Source organism: Anomaloglossus baeobatrachus, chromosome 7 (genome assembly GCF_048569485.1).
Source record: "Anomaloglossus baeobatrachus isolate aAnoBae1 chromosome 7, aAnoBae1.hap1, whole genome shotgun sequence".
NCBI lineage: Eukaryota > Metazoa > Chordata > Amphibia > Anura > Aromobatidae > Anomaloglossus > Anomaloglossus baeobatrachus.
The window spans coordinates 185509644-185532127 of NC_134359.1; the positions used below are offsets into that span (position 1 = coordinate 185509644).

The 22484-nt window shown below is 44.8% G+C and overlaps 1 protein-coding gene across 1 annotated transcript in view; it reads left to right on the forward strand.

The window, feature by feature from the left end:
* Positions 1 to 22484, forward strand: part of DNAH7 (dynein axonemal heavy chain 7) — an 880767-nt gene that overhangs the window by 528515 nt on the left and 329768 nt on the right. The window contains exons 43-44 of the mRNA XM_075317837.1: positions 192 to 538; positions 7726 to 7906. Of these exons, the coding sequence (XP_075173952.1) occupies positions 192 to 538; positions 7726 to 7906 (528 nt within the window). The remainder of the gene's footprint in view (positions 1 to 191; positions 539 to 7725; positions 7907 to 22484) is intronic.

The window sequence follows — 22484 nt, forward strand, 5'->3', positions numbered from 1 at the left end:
TTAACCCAGTAACCTGGATGTTCGGAGGATTACCACATTCAACTCTATCCTCATACCAACTTAAAATGTTCACTCTAGTACAAAACAACATAACTGGCAGGAAAAGGGCACAAAAGTATGTGGTTATTTTTGGCAGTGTTTATGAATTTCCTGAGCATCTGTTTTATGAATTGTATATGTTAATATAACAGGACATTACATTGGTAAAGTCTATGAAGAGCCCCCCTGCTGGAGTAAAGCTTGTCATGGAGGCTATTTGCATTTTAAAAGGAGTCAAACCTGATAGAATTGCTGACCCATCTGGTTCTGGACGAAAAATTGAAGATTTCTGGGGACCAGCAAAAAGAGTACTTGGTGATATGAAATTTCTTCAGTCTCTACATGAATTTGATAAGGATAATATTCCACCTGCTTACATGAATATCATACGCAAGCAATATATTACCAATGTAGAATTTGTTCCAGACAAAGTACGCAATGCATCTACAGCTGCGGAGGGTCTGTGCAAATGGGTGATTGCCATGGATTCATATGATAAGTAAGAAAATCTATTTATCTATCTATCTATCTATCTATCTATCTATCTATCTATCTATCTATCTATCTATATCTATCTATCTATCATGTATCTATCTATCTATCTATCTATCTATCTATCGATCTATCTATATCTATCTATCTATCATGTATCTATCTATCTATCTATCCATCTATCTATCTATCTATCTATCTATCTACTAACTGAAACGTCAGCACAGGCTCAATAAAGCCTTTTCTCACTAAAAAGCTAGAGTGCTACCTTTATTTTTCTATTTTTGGATATATAATATTACTTGTGGAAGGTTGCGGTAATGCCTGCTACCCAGTACCTGCAATAGTGGTGCTTTTCTATGACTACATTTTCTATCTATCTATCTATCTCATATCTATCTATCTGATATCTGTGACACTGAGTCACTTCTATCGGATAAGTCGTGGGACAAGAAAATCAAGGCGTCTGGCGTCAAATAGCAGGATAGCAGGAGAGTACATCGAAGTCAAAATGGTAAGGCAAAAAAATGGTTAGAGGGCAATGTTTGGCAGCAAATGTCAGAATACATCAAAGGCCTCCAACACACATCCGTTAAAACCATGCACGTGTAATACGGGCCGTTTTTCAGGTCCGTGATCTGTTTTTTTGTCCGTTTTTATGGTCCGCGTGGCCTTTGTTTGACCGGCGTACGCTAGCTGTGTGTACGTGTGTAATGCCCGTGTGTGCGTGTGATTTGTAACTGACGTGTGAATGTTTTTTCCGTGTGAAATGTTCCTTGTTTAATGTAAAATGTCGTGTTTGATTACCCGTAGATAGCAGACAGAGTTGCGCGCTGAGAATGAACTCTGGTGATCTTCACCCGACTTCATTGTCATCCCGCGGCTCTGTCTGTGTCGCGTCCTGATTAGCGGTCACCTGTGAAGGACTCACCGGTGACCGCTAATCCCCTGAGTGACTGAAGTGAGCAGCGCGATTAGCGCTGCTGTCACTCAGGTTACCTGTGGCTAGCTGGAGTCCACCCCCCGTGACCGCAACTTACCTGTGACTTCATCGCTGTCACTCGGGCGACTTGCTGTCACAGATGGAGGATCCAGCGGCGGCCGCGAGTTACCTGAGTGACGTCATCGCTGATCGCGCTACTCACCTCATTTGCTGCGTGGAGCTGTCAGGAGCGTCGGAGTTCTTCTGCAGCTCCTGTCACCTTCATGTAGCAGAGCTGGAAGCGACGCTGGACCTCCGTGGATTACGCCAGACATGGATGGGTAATTGGGGCTTAATAAATTGGTGAATGAGGGTATTTGTTATTGTTTTTTATTGAAAATAAAGGATTTTTCGTTGTGTGTGTTTATTTACTGTAACTTACAGATTAATCATGGAAGGTATCTCGGGGAGACACCTGCCATGATTAATGTAGGACTTTTTGGCAGCTATGGGCTGCCATTAACTCCTTATTACCCTGATTGCCAACGCACCAGGGCAATTCGGGAAGAGCCGGGTAGAGTCCCAGAACTGTTGCATCTAATGGATGCGGCATTTCTGGGCAGCTGCTGGCTGATATTGTTAGGCTGGGGGGCTCCCCATAACGTGGAGCTCCCGATCCTGAGAATACCAGCCTTCAGCCGTGTGACTAAACCCTGGCTGGTATCAAAATGGGGGGGGACCGCACGTCTCTTTTTTTAATTAATTTTTTTTTTTTTACTGCACATTATAGATACGCCCACCGGCGGCTGTGATTGGTTGCAGGGAGACAGCTGTCATTCAGTGTGTGGGCATGTCTAACTGCAACCAATCATAGGAGCCGGTGGGCGGGGGAAGCAGGGAATACTAGATTGATTAATGAGCGGCTGGCATTTTCAAAATAGTAAAAGCCGCCGGAGCAGTGTGAACGCCGTGCAGCGCCGCGCCGGTGATCGGGGATCGGTAAGTATGAGAGAGGAGGGAGACTGACCGACAGACAGAGAGAGGGACAGACAAGACAGAGAGAGAGACCGACCGACAGAGACCGACCGACGGACTGAGGGAGATTGACCGACATACACAGGAAAAGAAAGAATGACCGACATCGCTAGAAAAAAGCACAAAACGTACACGGAGCATATAGAGATGCATCCGTGTCACGTACTTGTGCGCACCAAACCATTGACTTTCATGGTGTCCGTGTGTGCGTGTTCCATGCAGGAAACGGACATGCTGCCATGAAAAATGGAAACACATACGGATCACGGACACACGGACATGATGAAAAACGCACGTTTGACCACAAACATAGATTAGCATTGGTGCACGTTTGTTCGTGTCTCCGGTATATACGGAAACAGACAAAACACGCACGTTTTTAACGGATGTGTGTCGGAGGCCAAAGGCAAAGGAGCAATACAAAAAAATAGTCAAAAGGCAAAGTCCAAGATCAGGCAACAAAAATCAGAATAACAGACCTGGCCAGATTGGCAGTTGGGCTTTCACAATACTGATTCTATAGGATGGCTGAGCTGTCACTCACTGCATCCATAGGACACCGTGAGTGGTGAAATCTTGACAATATCTATTTATCCATCCATCTATCTATCTATCTATTTAGTTATCTATCTCATCTATTAATCTACCTATCTCATATCTATAAATCTTATATCTATCTATGTATTTAGCTATCTATCTCAAATCTATTTCATATATATTGATCTATCTCATATCTATCTATCAATCCGTGTATCTATCTAATATCTATCTATCTATCTATCTCATACAGTTAGGTCCACAAATATTTGGACAGTGACAGAATCTTTGTGATTTGACCTCCGCATGTTACTATTTTTTGGTTTAAAATGAAACAACGAGATGCAACTGAAGTGTAAACTTTAAGGTTTAATTAAAGGGGTTGAACAAAAATATCTTGTGAAACGTTTAGGAATTGCAACTATTTTTGTTACAAGCCTTCTCATTTCAGAGACTCAAAAGTAATTGCATAAATTTACTTTACCATAAATAAAATGTTCATTATTAATTCTTCATAGAGAATCCTTTACAGGCTATGACTGTCTGAAGTCTGGAAATCATGGATGTTTCCTCTTTTGTGATGCTTTGCCTGCCTTTACTGCAGCTGATTTCAGTTGTTGCTTGTTTGTGGGTCTTTCTGCCTTAAGTTTTGTGTTATGTATGTGAAATGCAGCTTGATGGGGTGAGATCTGGTGAATGACTTGGCTATGGAAGAATATTCCATCCAAACAACCTTGCTGCATTTGGTGGTATTTGAGCAGAAAGTATATCCCTGTACACTTCAAAATTCATCATGCTGCTTCTATCTTCAGTCACATTATCAATAAACACTAGTGACCCAGTGCCATTGGAAGACATGCATGCCAGCAGGCCATCACACTGCCTCCACTATGTATTTTGGATCATGAGCCATTCCAAGCCTGCCTTCTACATACTTTCTGCTTTCTATCATTCTTGTACAGGTTGATCTTAGTTTCATCTGTCTATGCAATGCTTTTCCAGAACTGGACTGGCTTCTTTAGATGCTTCTTGACAAAGTCTAATCTGGCCTTTCCATTTTTAAGGTTGATTAATGGTTTGCGCCTCATGGTAGACCTTTTGTATTTGCACTCAGGAAGTCTTCTCTTTATGGTAGACTTAGATACTGAAACACCTACTTTCTTTAGAATGTTTTTCACTTGGGTGGATGTTGTGAAGGGGTTTTCCTTCACTAAGGAAAAGATTCTGTGATCATCCTCCACTATTGTCTTCCTTGGACATCAAGGTCTCTTTGAGTTCCTATGCACTCCAGTGTGCTTTTTTTTTCCAGAATATACCAAACTGTTGATTTGGCCACCGCTAACATTTCTCCTATCTCTTTGATGGATTTCTTCTTTTCTTCTTTTTTAATCAGCCCAATGATGTTCTGTTTCTCTTCCACTGGGCAGGAACAAGCTGTGGATATAAGGAGTGCAATAGGGTCTTACCAATGTCTAATATGGTGACTTTTTAAAGGAAAACCGCTCACCTGGATTAGTTGTTTGTCTCACCATCAATATAGAAACGTATACTAGCTGCAGCCGATCCCACGTGCCAAAGGCTGCAAAACAAAAACAGGATAATTGTTGTGTACTCCGCGCTGCTGTACTTAGAGTGATTCTTTGTACAGCAGTGTGGAGTACACCACAATTATCCTGTTTTTGTTTTTCTCTTCCACTGGGGACTCTTTTGACTGCATGCTATTACAACAACAGCTTCTATATGCAAATACCACATCTGCAATCAGATCCAGACCTTTTAGCTGCTTAATTGATGATGGATTAATGAGGGAATAGCCCATGCAGTCCATTAAAGAGCTTTTGAGATAATTGCCCAAATACTTTTGGTCCTGTTAAAAACAGGTAGCTACATGTTAGGCCCCCTTCACACGTCCGTGATACACGTGCCTGTTTGGTCCGTTTCCGTATATACCGGAGACACGGCCAAACGTGCACCAATGTTATGCAATGTTTGAGGACACACGTGTGTTATTTCATAATGTCCGTGTGCGTGCTACGTTTGTGTCTCCATTTTGCACGGAAGCATGTCCGGTTTCAGCACGCAACAGACAGCACGGACCCAATGAAAGTCAATGGGTCTGTGCGCATGTCCGAGTGACACGGACGCATCTCTGTTTGCTCCCTGTACGTTTTGTGCTTTTTTCATGTGATGTTGGTCTTTTTTCTTTTTCTGTTTCGTTCTCTCCCTCAGTCCGTCGGTCAGTCGGTCTCTCTCTATGTCTGTCGGTCGGTCCCCCCCTCTCTCATACTTACCGTTCCCCGATCTCCGGTGCGGCGCTGCACTGCTGTTATAAAAGCAGCGCGATGAGGTGAGTAGCGCGATCAGCTGAGCTGTCACTGAGGTTACCCGTGGCCACCGCTGGATCCAGCGGTAGCCATGAGTTACCTGACTGACAGCAGCTGATCGCGCTACTCACCTCATTTGCTGCGTGGAGCTGATAGGAGCGGCGGTGTATACTGCTGCTCCTGTCACCTTCATGCAGCAGAGCTGGATGCGACACTGGAGGTCTGTGGATTACGCCGGACATGAAGGGCTTTGTTGGGGTTAATACATTGGTGAGGAGGGAATTTGTTAGTGTTTGTTATTTCTAATAAAGGATTTTTCGGGTGTGTCTGTTTTTTAACTGTAACTTACAGATTAATCATGGAAGGTATCTTGGGGAGACGCCTGACATGATTAATCTAGGATTTAGTGGCAGCTATCGGCTGCCATTAACTCCTTATTATCCCTATTGCCAACGCACCAGGGCAAATCGGGAAGAGCCGGGTAGAGTCCCAGAACTGTCGCATCTAATGAATGGGGCAATTCTGGGCGTCTGCTGGCTGATATTGTTAGGCTGGGGGGCTCCCCATAACGTGGGGCTCCCCATCCTGAGAATACCAGCCTGCAGCCGTATGGCTTTATCTGGCTGGTATTAAAATAGGGGGGGGAACCGCACGCCGTTTTTTTTAATTTATTTATTTATTTCTCTGCTCCATAGTGACACGCCCACTGGCGGCTGTGATTGGTTGCAGTTAGACAGCTGTCACTCAGCATGTGGGCGTGTCTGACTGCAACCAATCATATTTGCCAGTGGGCGGGGAAAGCAGGGAATACGAGATTGATTAATGAGCGGTTGGCTTTTTCAAAAGAGGAAAAGCCGTCGGAGTTTAGAGAACAGCCGTGCAGCGCCGCGCCGGAGATCGGGGAACGGTGAGTATGCAAGAGGGGTACTGCATTCAGTCACTCTGGTGATTAGCGGTCACCGGTGAGTCCTTCACGGGTGACCGCTAATCAGGACGCGACACAGACAGAGCCGCGGTATGACAATGAAGTCGGGTGAAGTTCACTCCAGTTCATTCTCTACGCGTGACTCTGTCTGCTGTCAGCGGGTATGTATCTACGACATTGTGCATCACAAAAATGCATAAATTCACACGGACAACACATACACATGTCAGTTATTTCTCTCACGCATAAACGGACAATCAACACGCACACACGGCTAGCATACGGCATTCACACAGATGGCACACGGACACAAAAAAAAGGACACAAAAATGGAAAATGGACCCGAAAAACGGATGTAACACACGTGCGTGTTTTTTCACGGACGTGTGAAGGGGGCCTTAAATAGCTGTAATTCCTAAACCCTTACTCCAATTAGGGTGTGAATACCCTCAAATTAAAGCTGAGAATATGCACTTAAAAACACATATTGGTTACATATATATTACATTGAAAGTGTTTTGGTAAACAGGTAAAATTCCAAAATTTGTGTCACTGTCCATATAGTTCTAGACCTAACTATATCTATTGATCTATCTATCTATTGATCTATCTATCTATCTATCTCATATTTACGTATCTCATGTCCAGCTATGTAACTCATATTGGGTCCCTAGTTCAAAAGACTAGCCATTGGTGGCTTCTCACCACCATGCTTTTGATGCAGAGTCATAGGGAAGCAGAGCAAGGAGCAGGCTCTGGGGACCATCCTTTTGTGCTCAGCATCAGAACAACATGGTCCCCGGCCAATCCTTAAATGTATATTTTCTTGAAAACACTGCAGCACTTCATAGTAAAACATACCGGCTGTAATGAGAGGCAGTGTCTGATTCATGTTTCCCTTGGTTCGAGTAGCAAGGATCAGCATACTACAAAACATTATTATTGTGTATTAATTGCTATTCATTTTAATTAGTCTATTATAAAAGTAATAATAGTAGCTAAAATATTGTATATTGTTTCTTTCACGATAATCAGATATCTGCAATGGGATTCAATTACAAGTGCACTATTCTGCCAAATAACTATAATCAATCATAGTTTGCTCTTCGCTGCTGGAAAAGCCTATCTGCCAGCTACAAGTATTGAGATACATGGAAGAATGAGTCACTGTGAGATTAGGATTCGCAACATTTTTATTTTAATGTACTTTCTAAACCAAATACCCCTCCAGTAACAGTATGCATGATTCACAGGATGCATATGTCTATGATTAGATCATTCACAAAATGCTATTAAGTAATTATTATATATGCCTTCCTGCCAAAAAGTATTGGTTTCTGCATTCTCTCTTATGGCATATTTTGAGTCTGATTAATGGAAAATTTGCAATCATACGTTCTCCAAGGTGAACCCCAATATTCCTTATATATGAAATATTGTAATTTGTTCAGGGTGGCAAAAATTGTGGCTCCTAAAAAAGTGAAGCTGAACCAAGCAGAGGGTGAACTGAAGATTGCTATGGATAGTTTAAGGAAGAAGCAAGCAGCTTTGAAGGAGGTTCAAGATAAATTGGCCAAACTTGAGGAGAAACTTGAAGAGAACAAACAAAGAAAAGCTGATCTTGAGAACCAGGTTTGTATTATTAATATTATATATTAACCCACCTATGTTTAGACCTGCAAAGTGCTTCAGTGCATGTGCTTGATTATGCAACATGGCTAAGATACTCATACACATGAAATAGCAGCTTTTGGCTAAATTTTAGCAACTGCTCTATGAAAATGCAAGGTTAGCAAAGTGTGCATGTTTATTTCAGTGAGCAGAGTTGACATCACTGGCAACATCTTATCTCTTGGAAGACTAAATGTTTATCGAGTTGAAATACAACATGGTACCTCAAGGCTCTCAAACCATGAGCATTACTATTTTGAGACCTATTCCTACATCCCAGTCATGTAATGTCCCTGATAGTCCAGACTGTAGGCAGCTTCTATGTGTATTAAACAATTATCCTCTGCACATGCTACCTATTCCCGCTGCATTTTGGTCAGATGTATGGGCCCTTGTAGCGTTCTAAAAACTATAAAATGAAAGGTATCTTTATTACACCAAATTAAAAAAAGATGAAAGATGGATCCAATAGTCTTGCTAATTATTAAGTGGCCCATGAACATTCTTAGAGTAAACAAACGTTTTGGCTTCTTTGGCCTTTCTCAAGATTTCTCTATAAATGGGGGTAACATCATAGACAGAAGTCCAATGTAGTGGGAAGACTCAGATTTTAAGACAGTGGGGTGCAGATGAGTGAAGTGCGGTTCTAGTCACACTTGACTCTAAAAACTGGAAAGACATGTGTGTTTCCCCCCCTTTATGTACTAAACTAATGTCTATCATCCTGTACTAATGTCCCCAATCCTGGGCTCTTTCCTGGTATATACAGTATATGTCCCCCATCCTGGACTCCTTCCTGGTATATATGTCCCCCATCCTGGAATATATGTCCCTCATCCTGGGCCTCTTACTGGTGTGAATGTTCCCCATTCTGGTATATATGTCTCCCATCCTGGGCCTCTTCCTGTTATACAGTACAGACCAAAAGTTTGGACACACCTTCTCATTCAAAGAGTTTTCTTTATTTTCATGACTCTAAAAATTGTAGATTCACATTAAAGGCATCAAAACTATGAATTAGAACATGTGCTATGAAATACTTAAAAAAGTGTGAAACAACTGAAAATATGTCTTCTATTCTAGGTTCTTCAAAGTAGCCACCTTTTGCTTTGATTACTGCTTTGCACACTATTGGCATTCTCTTCATGAGCTTCAAGAGGTTGTCACCGGAAATGGTTTTCCAATAGTCTTGAAGGAATTCCCAGAGATGCTTAGCACTTGTTGGCCCTTTTGCCTTCACTCTGCGTTGCAGCTCACCCCAAACCATGTCGATTGGGTTCAGGTCTGGTGACTGTGGAGGCCAGGTCATCTAGTGTAGCATCCCATCACTCTCCTTCTTAGTCAAATAGCCATTACACAGCCTGGAGGTGTGTTTGGGGTCATTGTCCTGTTGAAAAATAAATGATGGTCCAACTAAACGCAAACCGGATGGAATAGCATGCCGCTGCAAGATGCTGTGGTAGCCATGCTGGTTCAGTATGCCTTCAATTTTGAATAAATCCCCAACAGTGTCACCAGCAAAGCACCCCACACTGTCACACCTCCTCCTCCATGCTTCATGGTGGAAACCAGGCATGTAGAGTCCATCCGTTCACCTTTTCTACAAAGACACGGTGGTTGGATCCAAAGATCTCAAATTTGGACTCATCAGACCAAAGCACATATTTCCACTGGTCTAGTGTCTATTCCTTGTGTTCTTTAGCCCAAACAAGTCTCTTCTGCTTGTTGCCTGTCCTTAGCAGTGGTTTTCTAGCAGCTATTTTACCATGAAGGCCTGCTACACAAAGTCTGCTCTTAATAGTTGTTCTAGAGATGAGAAGGTATGTCAAAACTTTTGGTCTGTACTGTATATGTCCCTAATTTTGCTGCTGTTCTCTAACCCATAAAAAAACCATTTTCCCCACCTTCCCCCACTCTAATGACGTGCTCTTTTGTAGCCGGTGCAGAGGCCGGCAGCTAACATTGACATGCCTGCTATGGGAGACACATGATGTCATTAACATACGTCGCTGGTCACAGGCATGCCGAAGTTAGATGTTTACCTTTATTTGGCCAGGAGCATGTATTGTGATGCAGGGATCAAGCAGGTTATTACGCTGGAATATATTTCCCTGCATGCACATCCAGCTGAAATAAGCACAGGTGTTGGCAGGTCCCCCTCCAGCATGGGCCAGTTTGCGGTTGCACCATCGGCGACAGTGACTGTTACGCTCCTGACCAGAGCAGTCTAACCTGAGATGTTGTAGTCACTCCCCCTTGAGCATAATTGTCATCCTTCTCACTGTTCTACAGATATGATGTGGTCAGCCAGATACGCCCAGGTGGGTGTTATTAAAGCTTCTGAAACTGGAGTGGTCTGACTGTATAAACTACCTGCTGGACTAATAACAGCAAAGATTATTAGCATCAGTAAGGAAATAAAAGTACAGTATTTTGCTGCACATTGAAACTATTGGACTATCACAAACATGATAGGGATACCAAATTATGGCTTTAACCCCTTCCCAATGTAGGATGTAAAAAAATATCAAAGTTTGAATCTCACCCCTTTTTCCAGTTTGAAAATATAGAAACAAATAAAGAAAAAAGCGTATCTGGTATTACTACTTCTATAAAGGTCAAATTACAAAGAGAAGAAAAACTGTACCCCAGAAATTTACAATAAAAAGCTATCAAATGTACCCCAAAATGTTAGCTTGCCTTGCAAAATCAAACCATCACACAGCTCCATTGACAAAAAAATAAAAATTTATCTGTGTGTCATATAATGGCGCCAACATATTTATTTTTTTTATTATTTTCACAGTTTTAAACTTTATTTTCACCACCACCACCAAGACAAAAAAATCTATACAAGTTTGGTATCACCATAATCGTGCTGATCTGGAACATCGTTTCCAGGTCATTTTTTTTACTGCACAACAAACACTGCAAAACCAGTCCCAAAAAACAATGGTGGAAATACATTTTTTTCGCCATTTCGACAAACTTGGATTTATTTCCATTTTCCAATACATTGTATGATGAAATGAATAGTGTTATTCAAAACTACAAATCATACTGCAAAGAAGCAAGTTATGGCTCTTGGAAAAAGGGGAGGAAAAATGAGAACACAAAAATGAAAATTGGCTGTGGGAAGGAGTTAAAGGGAACCTGTGAGCAGAAATTTCGCCCAAAACCTAAAAGATTCCCCCTCTGCAGCTCCTGGGCTGCATTCTAGCACGGTTCCTGTTATTATTGTACCCCCTGTGAGACCAAAATAAAGACTTTATAAAGTGTTACCTTTTTGTATGGCAATCTTTTTTTATAGTCACGGGGGCGGGCTTTCTGGCGTCCGTTATTCTCCCTCCTGGTCCTTATTGCCGTCCCCCATCGCTCCTTTGCATAGCTGATGACGCCGCCCACTGCTCCAGCGGTCGCCGCGCATGCCCAGTACCAGTCTCACGGGACTGAGCAGTGTGACCGCAGGAGACGTGTGCGCGGGCACGACATTATGGGCGGCGCTGTGATTGTCATCAGCAAGTACCCGCCCATAATCTCGTGCCCGACCTTTCCCCTCTGCCTCCACCGTTCTGTGCAAGCGCTGGCCATATGACCCCACGTCACCTCTTACCCATCTTTCCCTGGAGCAGGAAATAGATGAAAGGTGAAGTGGGGCCATATGGCCAGCGCTTGCGCAGAACGATGGAGGCAGAGGTCAAAGCGCGGGCACGACATTATGGGCGGGTATTTGCTGATGAAAACCACAGCGTCGCCCATAATCTCTTGCCTGCGCACACGTCACCAGTGGTCACACTGCTCAGTCCTGTGAGACTGGCACTGGGCATGCGCGGGGACCGCTGGAGCAGTGGGCGACATCATCAGCTATGCAAAGGAGCGATGGGGGACGGCAATAAGAACCAGGAGGGAGAATAACGGACGCCAGAAAGCCCGCCCCTGTGACTATAAAAAAAGATTGCCATACAAAAAGGTAACACTTTATAAAGTCTTTATTTTGGTCTCATAGGGGGTACAATAATAACAGGAGTAGAGTTGAGCGCGGTTCGCGGTTCGAGGTTCTCCAGTTCGCGGCTCGAGTGTTTTTGGGGGCTGTTCTAGATCGAACTAGAACTCGAGCTTTTTGCTAAAGCTCGATAGTTCTAGATACGTTCGAGAACGGTTCTAGCAGCAAAAAGACAAGCTAATTACTAGCTGGCTTTCCGCTGTAATAGTGTAAGTCACTCTGTGACTCACACTATTATGAAATTTCAGTGTATAGTGTGCGGGAACAGCGCATTCAGATCACTGCTGTTTGGATAATGGCGATCGCCATTTTTTTTTTTTTCCTTGTCTTCCTTCCCTAAGCGCGCGCGTGTAGTGGGGCGGGGCAGCATGTCAGCCAATCCCAGACACACACAGCTAAGTGGACTTTTAGCCAGAGAAGCAACGGCATGTGTGATAGGATGTCCATGTCACATGTCCATGCATTATAAAAACGGACATTTTCCTCCAGCATGCCATTATCTGCCTTCTGGGTCTTGGTGTCAGTCACCGCTGGCGTAGCTCCTGTCTCCGATACTGCTGTGTACGCTCTATACACAGCGCTATACAGAATAGGGATAGAAGTTTCTTTCAGCCCTTGTAAGGGCTAATACCGGCAGGGTCAGAGCCATAGGTGACAGTCAGGGCCGTGAAAACAGATTTTAACAGCTACATAAGATGACAGCGTCTGTGTAGCTAAGGTCAGGGATTTCCTCGCTGCATTTCCCCATTAGGAGGGATAGAAAGGTAGGCTTCCTTTCCTCTACCCAGACCCACAACCCTGCCACTGTACCCTCCGGCCCTTTGCACACTCAAACTCATTGTTACTAAGCCATTATACTAGCAAACACTGAGGAAACTTAGTGGCATCCTAAAAGTGGCTGTTGGACTTCTGTATTGTCCCACTAGTGCAAAGATATTTGCAGCACGTCTGCCTGCATTGCACACTCAAACTCATTGTTACTAAGCCATTATACTAGCAAACACTGAGGAAACTTAGTGGCATCCTAAACGTGGCTGTTGGACGTCTGTATTGTCCCACTAATGCAAAGATATTTGCAGCACGTCTGCCTGCATTGCACACTCAAACTCATTTGTTACTAAGCCATTATACTAGCAAACACTGAGGAAACTTAGTGGCATCCTAAAAGTGGCTGTTGGACTTCCATTAGTGCCCCACTGGTGCCAAGCTATTTCTAGCACCTCTGCATGACACCCTCCTGCTCTGTTTTTAATAAGCTATAATGATAGCAAAAAATGCTGCCATTTAGTGGCATACAAGAAGTGGCTGTTGTACTCCATTAGTGCCCCACTGGTGCAAATCTATGTGCAGCACCTCTGCATTGCACACTCAAACTCATTGTTACTAAGCTATATATTATACATAAAATATCATACATATATCATACATTAAATGGAAGTAAACTCGGGACTACAGAACTGGAGAAGGACTTGGGTATTCTCATTACAAATAAGCTGAGCAGCAGCACTCAATGTCAAGCAGCAGCTGCAAAAGCAAACAAGATTCTAGGGTGTATAAAAAGAGAGATTAGATCCCGTGATCCCAACGTATTGTTACCCCTCTATAAATCACTTGTAAGGCCACATCTGGAATATGGGATTCAGTTTTGGGCTCCACATTTTAAAAAGGACATTCAGAAGTTAGAGTCAGTTCAAAGGCAGGCAAGTAGACTACTACAAGGAATGGAAGGCCTCCCATATGATGACAGGTTGAAAAAGTTAGATATGTTTAGCTTAGAAAAAAGACGTCTCAGAGGAGATCTCATTTATATGTATAAATACATGTGTGGTCAATATAAAGGACTGGCACATGACTTATTTCTTCCGAAGACAATACTAAGGACCAGGGGGCACTCACTGCGAGTGGAAGAAAAGCGATTCCGACAGCTAAATAGGAAAGGGTTCTTTACAGTTAGAGCAGTCAGACTGTGGAATGCCCTACCACAAGAGGTAGTAATGGCAGATACTATAACAGGTTTCAAAAAAGGGCTGGATGATTTCCTCAGTACACACAACATTGTTGGTTATAAATGACTTTGTGACCAAATGTAGAACTGGTGGAGGAAGGTTGAACTAGATGGACCTAGGTCTTTTCAACCTTAGTAACTATGTAACTATGTAACTATTATACTAGCAAACACTGAGGAAACTTATTGGCATCCTAAACATGGCTGTTGGACTTCTGTATTGTCCCACTAGTGCAAAGATATTTGCAGCACATCTGCCTGCATTGCACACTCAAACTCATTGTTACTAAGCCATTATACTAGCAAACACTGAGGAAACTTAGTGGCATCCTAAAAGTGGCTGTTGGACTTCTGTATTGTCCCACTAGTGCAAAGATATTTGCAGCACGTCTGCCTGCATTGCACACTCAAACTCATTGTTACTAAGCCATTATACTAGCAAACACTGAGGAAACTTAGTGGCATCCTAAACGTGGCTGTTGGACTTCATTAGTGTCCCACTGGTGCAAATCTATTTGCAGCACCTCTGCATTGCACACTCAAACTCATTGTTACTAAGCTATTATACTAGCAAACACTGAGTAAACTTAGTGGCATCCTAAAAGTAGCTGTTGGACTTCCATTAGTGTCCCACTGGTGCAAATCTATTTCCAGCACCTCTGCATTGCACACTCAAACTCATTGTTACTAAGCTATTATACTAGCAAACACTGAGTAAACTTAGTGGCATCCTAAAAGTGGCTGTTGGACTTCCATTAGTGTCCCACTGGTGCAAAGCTATTTGCAGCAGCTCTGCATTACACCCTCATGCACATTTTGCTACGCTAAATTTATAGCAAACTCAGGGAATTCCTTGCTGCATTTGATCATTCGGAGGGATAGAAAGTGAGGCTTCCTTTACTGTCCTGGTACCCACAGAACACGGCCACTGTACCCAACTGTCCACTTTTGCCACGCTATTTAATTTGCCCAGAGAGCTGACTCTTTTTCTGCCTTCCTAAAATTGTCTGTAATACTAAGTTAGTGTTCCTTTGCTGCCAAGCAAGGTACAACACATGTGCATTCTACACTCCTTTCCATTTCTGGAATGCAATTATTAACTGCAGGTAGTCCAGCCAATCTGTGACGAAGGTGCAGGTGTGGATATAATGTAGCCTGCATCCAATGTTGGTTTTCTCGATGTCTGACAGCTCAACAATACCATCTGTTTCCACTTCCAAAACAAGTGATGACCTGCCAATCACACTCCCTGTTGCGTGTAAAGGGGTGGAAGTTCAGTGTGAAAAACCATGAGAGACTGCTGTCCCCACAGTCACAGAGGATGAAGAGCACTTGATGCACTTGATGGGGCAGGCGGTGGTTGCACAGGCACGCTAGGCCGCATTGTAGCACAGTGAAATTCACATTGTGACTTATGCTTCATTTTAAGTCGTGTACAGGGTGGGCTCCCCAGTATGCAGCAAAACCAGGCAACAGGAAAAGGACTCTAGGCAGTTGGGTTGATAAATGATTGTTTAACGTTACCAAAACAAACAATAAGAACCATGCATACAATTTAAATAATTGAACAATCTATTCTGTTGCCTACTACCTGCTAATCCCTCTGCGTAGCAGTAATTGTGTGTTTGTGCGTGTGTGTGTGTGTGTGTGTGTGTTCGAACACGACTTACCAGTGTCGCATCACAAGTGCTTCCAAGTTATCTACCTAAACATAGACAAAACACATTACCCCCCCCTGAATACCCTTGTTAGCTAAAGCCTCACAGATAAGGCAGATGATAGCAGTGTGAATGCAAACCACACAGCTCTGCAACACAGTCATGGAAATCTTGAAAAGCAACAGTCAATGCAAACATGTGTCGCTGTCCCTCTATGATTTAAACTGTACGTGATAATTTGACAGTGCAGAGGCAGCAAGTCTTATTGTCTATATAGTCGGCCTACCCAGAACAGATATGTGTTTTGCTAATAAAACAAAGTGTTGCGTGCCCGCATTATTGTCTGGGCACAGCCTACCGTACCCGGGTACTGTGATGTCCAGTTGCTAGAAATACAGACTTTACGCTCCTCTCACGGTAAGCAGTATAGACAGCACCGTAAGAATGTTGGTCTGTGGCACAGGATGCTGCTCACTGGCGTTACGGTACTCCTCACCAAACTCCAAAATGACTCCCCTCACAATTGAACGAAGTGTTTCCGCGGTGGCTCCTTGCTGTAACACACATCTTTAGCTTTTCCTTCTGTTCATAGACAGCATCTCCAAGTACACACCCGAAGAGCAATTTCTCCTCCACGTCTAAGTGTGGAGAGGCAGCTAGTGCGCATGCGTGTGCCGATTTACCCCAGCCGCAGCCTAACTACAGTGTTTCGCCTAGTGAGTATGCTCAGCCTGGCTGTGCCATTCCTGAGGCTAAGTCTTCATTTCGGGATACAGCGCATGCTCCCACACTTATTGCGAAAAGCCTCTTTGCACAGGTACTTGCACTCCGTGCCGGGTCTAAGTTCTGTGTTGTGCCTAGACACCATGCTAAAGCTGATACTCTTTTTTCAGAGACTGTATTTCATGCTACTGAGCATGCTCAGGCACTTACTGCATCAGAGACTAGGTCCGGTAATGTACTCTTTGGCCCTGCCCCTGATGTGGGGGGCCCATATAGAGCACAGGGCATCAGGAATCCTGACGATGTGGCCAGGCCACTCCCAAATGGCTTGCAGAGGCCCGCCCCTATGACTTGTCACCTCATTATTGATGGTCAGACGATGACTGGTGAGGTGTTTGTGTCGTGGCAGCCATGAGGTCATTATTGAAGTTGCGGTTCCAAATAGGACGCTAGTTATGCCACTCATGACGTGTCACTCTGCTTTTGTCTCCAGGAGGTGCATTGTGGTCCACCCTGGTTTGTGGCGGACCCAGGTTATAAAACGGACTGGAGCCAACAAGGAGGTGCACAGTCTTCTATTATGCTCCAAAAGAGCACACCTCCTTGTGTTGAACCCATTGCGGCTTTAGGCCAGAGGTAGGCAGGGATACGGCGTCGATGCAGGCCGCCACCACAGTTGGTAACGCAGAACGGTTAAGACCAGCTCCTGTCCTACCATTCCTGCTTGTGCAGCCCAGTGGCATTAACAGGCCTGCTGATGCGCCTGCTGTCCACAGGTGTGGCCCCAATGCACACGGTCAGCATACTCAGTGGCCCCTGTGATGTTAACAGGGAGTTCCTGGGCTGGGTGGGCGTGTGGACCCTGTGATGCTAACAGGGCTCCCAGTCTCCAGATCCGAGTGGCGTCTAACTCGGTTCAGGCTACTATTAGTTTCATAGCCACACAACTCTGTATCCTCCACCTAACCTTCCAGTTGCCAACCTCTCCTTTTCCATCTGGGAGCACGGTGGACACTGACTGCTGATGGGGATATATACCTTTCTCTTTCTTTTCTTATTAATTTTCGTTATATAGCGGCAACATAGTATATACCACCTTATCCAAATCTGCCAGTCCCACCATAACAGAGGATGTTTCTTCAGCAAATGTTCCTTTTGCTTAACCACCAAACCCTCGGACAAAATCTTTTTTCCCCTTTCCAACACACCTGTTCCCCTTTCCACCAGCATCTGTCCTTTTTCAACTCATTTTGTATATGACCAAAAGTGCAACTCTGCAGGGACACCGTACTCAATGCCATCTCAGCACAGCAGCCAGCCCTCGGTCCCTCAGATGTGGACAAGTGAAAGACCATTTCCTCCTATCCATGACAAAGCGTTGAGATTCACTCTGTGCAGCACTGGTGTTTAGTGGAAAAGCAGATCTAAGATTGCGTACCACCTTCTGCAGATACTCCTGTATACGTGCGTCCCTTTCTATGGCAGGAATTATTTCGCCAAATTTTGTCTTGTACCGGGGATCTAACAGTGTGGCAACCCGGTAGTTAGCATTACTTCGATTTCGTACAATCCGAGGGTCATGTTGTGGGTAGTGCAGCAAGAAGGCGCTCATGTGTCTTGTGCATCCAGGAGGACCAAGTCCTTGGTGTGTTGGTGGCAGAGAGGTGAGAATCGTGCCTCCTTCCTCTGCCCTCTCCCCCCAACCTCGCACAACCGAAATGTGAGCAAGCTCTCACTCATCTGCTGAGTCTTCCATGCCCATTGCCAGTTCGTCCTCCATTTCTTCATGGGCTCCTGCACCTTCCTCAACACTTTTTGCTGATACTATGCGCCCTTGTTAATCCCTCTCCCCCACCATGACTGCCGCCTAGGTGCCGCTGACCATCTGGACCTCGTAGATCTTGTTATCCCTTCCGCATATGGCTCCTCCTGTACTTCCTCCCCTTCCTCTTGTCCCAACACCTGACTCCGAATAATGCTTACAGTGTGCTCCATCATGTAGATGACAAGAATTGTCACGCTGAAAATGGCATTGCCAGTGCTAAACATCTTCGTCGACATTTGTAAACTGTGTAGAAGGGTGCATAGGTCCTTGATCTGACACCACTCCAGCAGCGTGATCTGCACCACCTCTGGATCAAGTTAGGCCAGGCTATATGTCATAACGTATTGCAGCAGGGTTCGGCGGTGCTGCAACAAACGCTGCAACATGTGCAGATTCAAATTCCTGCGTGTCGGCACATCGCATTTCAGGCGTTTAACCACCAGACCTAAAGACTTCTGTAGCGACGAAAGTTGTTGAGCTGCTGTGTGCGAACGATGGAAGTGAGCACATAGCGAGCGTACCCGCTGCACAAGGCCATGTAGGCCGGGATGGTGTTTTAAAAATTGCTGGAGAATTAGATTCAACACGTGAGCCATACAAGGCACGTGTGTCACAATGCCCTGACGATGGCCCGCAGCCAGGTTTGCATCATTGCCGCACACTGCGGTTAAGTCATCAACGGAGTATGCTCCGTCAATTTGTACTCCGGTCGCCAGGTGACAACGTGTTCCTTTCATGCATAGTGCTGATGATGGGAGAGAAGTTGATGCCAGCGGCGCAGGTGGACGCAGGTTATGCTCACCCACTGGGCTGCATTACCTTGACAGATGCAGAATCTCTGGCTGAATGTAGGTGGTGGGTATCTCACAGATGAAGTACCATCATTCAGCTACAACCAATGGGAAGACACCACACCCTTTTTTATGCCCATCCTGTCTGCAGACCACTGCCAGACATAGCTATGAACCTCTGGTTACTTTTACCCCCAGTTCAGTTTTATGATTTTGTGTGCTTGTTACCTGACTACTTTTCCTGCTTGCTGTTTATGTACCTTGTTGGCCGATCCGCATTTCACCTCTGCTTGTTTTCTGATTAAGTCCTGGCCGTCCCATTCTGTTCCTGTTCCTCAATTAATGTTTTGTCCCTTCCTGACTACCATTCTCTGGAACTGCAGCCTTCCACAGGTATTGATCACCTTGGGCCCTGTGTAATTCCTAATCCCTGTATAGAGGTTAAAGGGTTTCAGGGTTCTGGAGGTCCTGCTTGGTGAGTGGCTTCCCTCTAGCCTATCCTTTACAGCCCATCTGAGTGTGTGGATTAAGGAAGGCGTTACACCGTGCCCTCTGCAGAATGTAGGCCAGGATAGTGCTTTAAAAATTGCTGGGCAACCAGGTTCAACACGTGAGCCACACAAGGCACGTGTGTCACATTGTCACGGCGAAGGGCCGCACCCATGTTTGCATCATTATCACACCCGGCCTTCCCTGGCTGCTGGTTGAGTGGAGACAACCATTGATGAAACTTGGTCTCCAGAGCTAACCGTCCACAACTTCTCAGCGGTGTGACTCACATTTCCCATACATTTCAAAGTAAACATTTGACCGCATGATGGCATTGAGCTCTGCTGCCAGCATAGTAAGGAGGTGTGTGGTATTCCTTGTGCGCAGTTACAAGGAAGGGTGCCCTGACCACACAGGGTTTGGGCCGAGGTGAAGGACCCACACGAGGTTGAGGAGGCAGAAGCAGTGTATCAACTTCTACATACAGAGGAAGGATTGATACAACTCGTGGGGACAGCAAGACTTGTACAGCAGACCCTTCTCCATCTCTCCCCATAGTAACCCATTGCCCAGTCAGCGACATGTAACGCCCCTGTCCATGCTTACTGGGCCAAGTATCTGTGGTGAAATGCACCCTGTCACACAGTTTCTCGAAGAAGCGGTGATGTTTGGTGCGACATGCTGGTGTAGCGCGTGCACGCCTTTGTTGTTGAAGGAGTGGCGCCTGGGCATCGGCTCTTGGGGCACTGCGATGGGCATAAGGTCTCGAAAATCCTCGGTTAAAAAGGTTGGAAAGGAAGCATTTTGGTAGCCAACAGTTTGCAGATGCTGAAAGTCAACCTCTAAGCCATGTCATGCCCATCTAAAAGCATGTAAAACACAGCAAGGGGACTCCAACCACAGTCTCCGTCGTTTCCACTAATTGGGCCACACACACCCCACTTGACTGTCATCAGTTGACCCCCCTTTTCAAAATGAAAAAGATGCTTTGCATGAAGCACTCTCAAAAATACACGTGCCTTTCACCTCCCCTGGATGACCCAGGGGAAGAAAAGTCCTCTGAGAGCCATGACTTGTTCATCTTGGTTCTTTTACAAACACAGCGAGGGGACTCCAACCACAGTCTCCCTCGTTTCCACTAATTGGGCCACACACACCCCACTTGACTGGCATCAGTTGACCCAATTTTCAAGATGAAAAAGATGCTTTGCATGAAGCACTCTCAAAAATACACGTGCCTTTCACCTCCCCTGGATGACCCAGGGGAAGAAAAGTCCTCTGAGAGCCATGACTTGTTCATCTTGGTTCTTTTACAAACACAGCGAGGGGACTCCAACCACAGTCTCCCTCGTTTCCACTAATTGGGCCACACACACCCCACTTGACTGGCATCAGTTGACCCCCCTTTTCAAAATGAAAAAGATGCTTTGCATGAAGCACTCTCAAAAATACGCATGCCTTTCACCTCCCCTGGATGACCCAGGGGAAGAAAAGTCCTCTGAGAGCCATGACTTGTTCATCTTGGTTCTTTTACAAACACAGCGAGGGGACTCCAACCACAGTCTCCCTCAGTTCCACTAATTGGGCCACACACACCCCACTTGACTGGCATCAGTTGACCCCCATTTTCAAGTTGAAAAAGATGCTTTGCATGAAGCACTCTCAAAAATACGCGTGCCTTTCGCCTCCTCTGGCTGAGCCAGGGGAAGAAAAGTCCTCTGAGAGCCATGACTTGTTCATCTTGGTGAATGTTAGTCTGTCCACATTGTCAGTGGACAGATGTGTGTGCTTAGCTGTTAGCACACCCCCAGCAGCACTGAGGACACGTTCCGAGAAAACGCTGGCTGCGGGACACAACAAGATCCCCAAGGCGTACGTGGTGAGCTCAGGCAATTTATCCAGATTGGAAGACTAAAATGAGCAGGGCTCAAGTTGCACAGTAATGGCATCGACGTTCCCTTGCATATACTCATATCTGTGTCTCCTCCTCTTTTTCCTTGTCCAGCTCCTTTGTTTTCGCATGAGTATATGTCCTTGTCACTTTCCCATGTGTTTGTGTTGTGTTGTGACTTGTTTGTCACCTTTTGGACACCTTTGAGGGTGTTTTCTAGGTGTTTTTATGTGTTTGTGATTGCCTGCCATTGTTTCCTATGCGGTTCGAGTTCGGTTCGTCGAACGTTCGCCGAACTGAACTCGAACGAGACCTCCGTTCGACGAACCGAACTCGAGCCGAACCGCGGCTGGTTCGCTCATCTCTAAACAGGAGCCTTGCTAGAATGCAGCCCAGGAGCTGTAGAGGGGGCATCTTTTAGGTTTTGGGCGAAATTTCTGCTGACAGGTTCCCTTTAAATGATACTGGTGGTTTAGGAGGCTTGGAGTACTTGACTGGAGCCCTTTACTAGCATTTTAATAATCATTTGCACTGATTTCCACAACAACCATTATAACTGTTAATTCAGAATAAATGACTGTTCCAGACTGCACATTATTATAAAGAAACAAACTGCTCTGTACTCTCTTTTACTGGGTCCGAAGGCGCCGCTCCTGGTGTCACGTCAAGAGTGCAGCATGGAGAATATAAAAAGTAGAAGAGAACTGTCTGAGGACTTGAGAACCAAAATTGTTGGAAAATATCAACAATCTCAAGGTTACAAGTCAATTTCCAGAGATTTCGATGTTCCTTTGTCCACGGTGTGCAACATAATCAACAAGCTTACTTTGACTTAGATGGCAGAGAAAAATTGATGGAAGTTGCAACGCAGGATAGTCCAGATGGTGGATAAGTAGTCTCAATCAAGTTCCTAAGAAATTCAAGGCTCAAGAGATCATTATTGTCAGCACGACTATCCGTAGACATTTGATTGAAATGAAACGCTATGGAGGAGACTCAGGAAGACCCAACTGCTGACGAAGAGGCATAAAAAAGCTAGACTGCAGTTTGCCAAAATTAGTAAGGCACATCATTCTACTGTTTACCAAAACTGGAATGAGGCCTACAAAGAAAAGAACACAGTATCTATAGTCAAATATTTTTATTGCTGATTT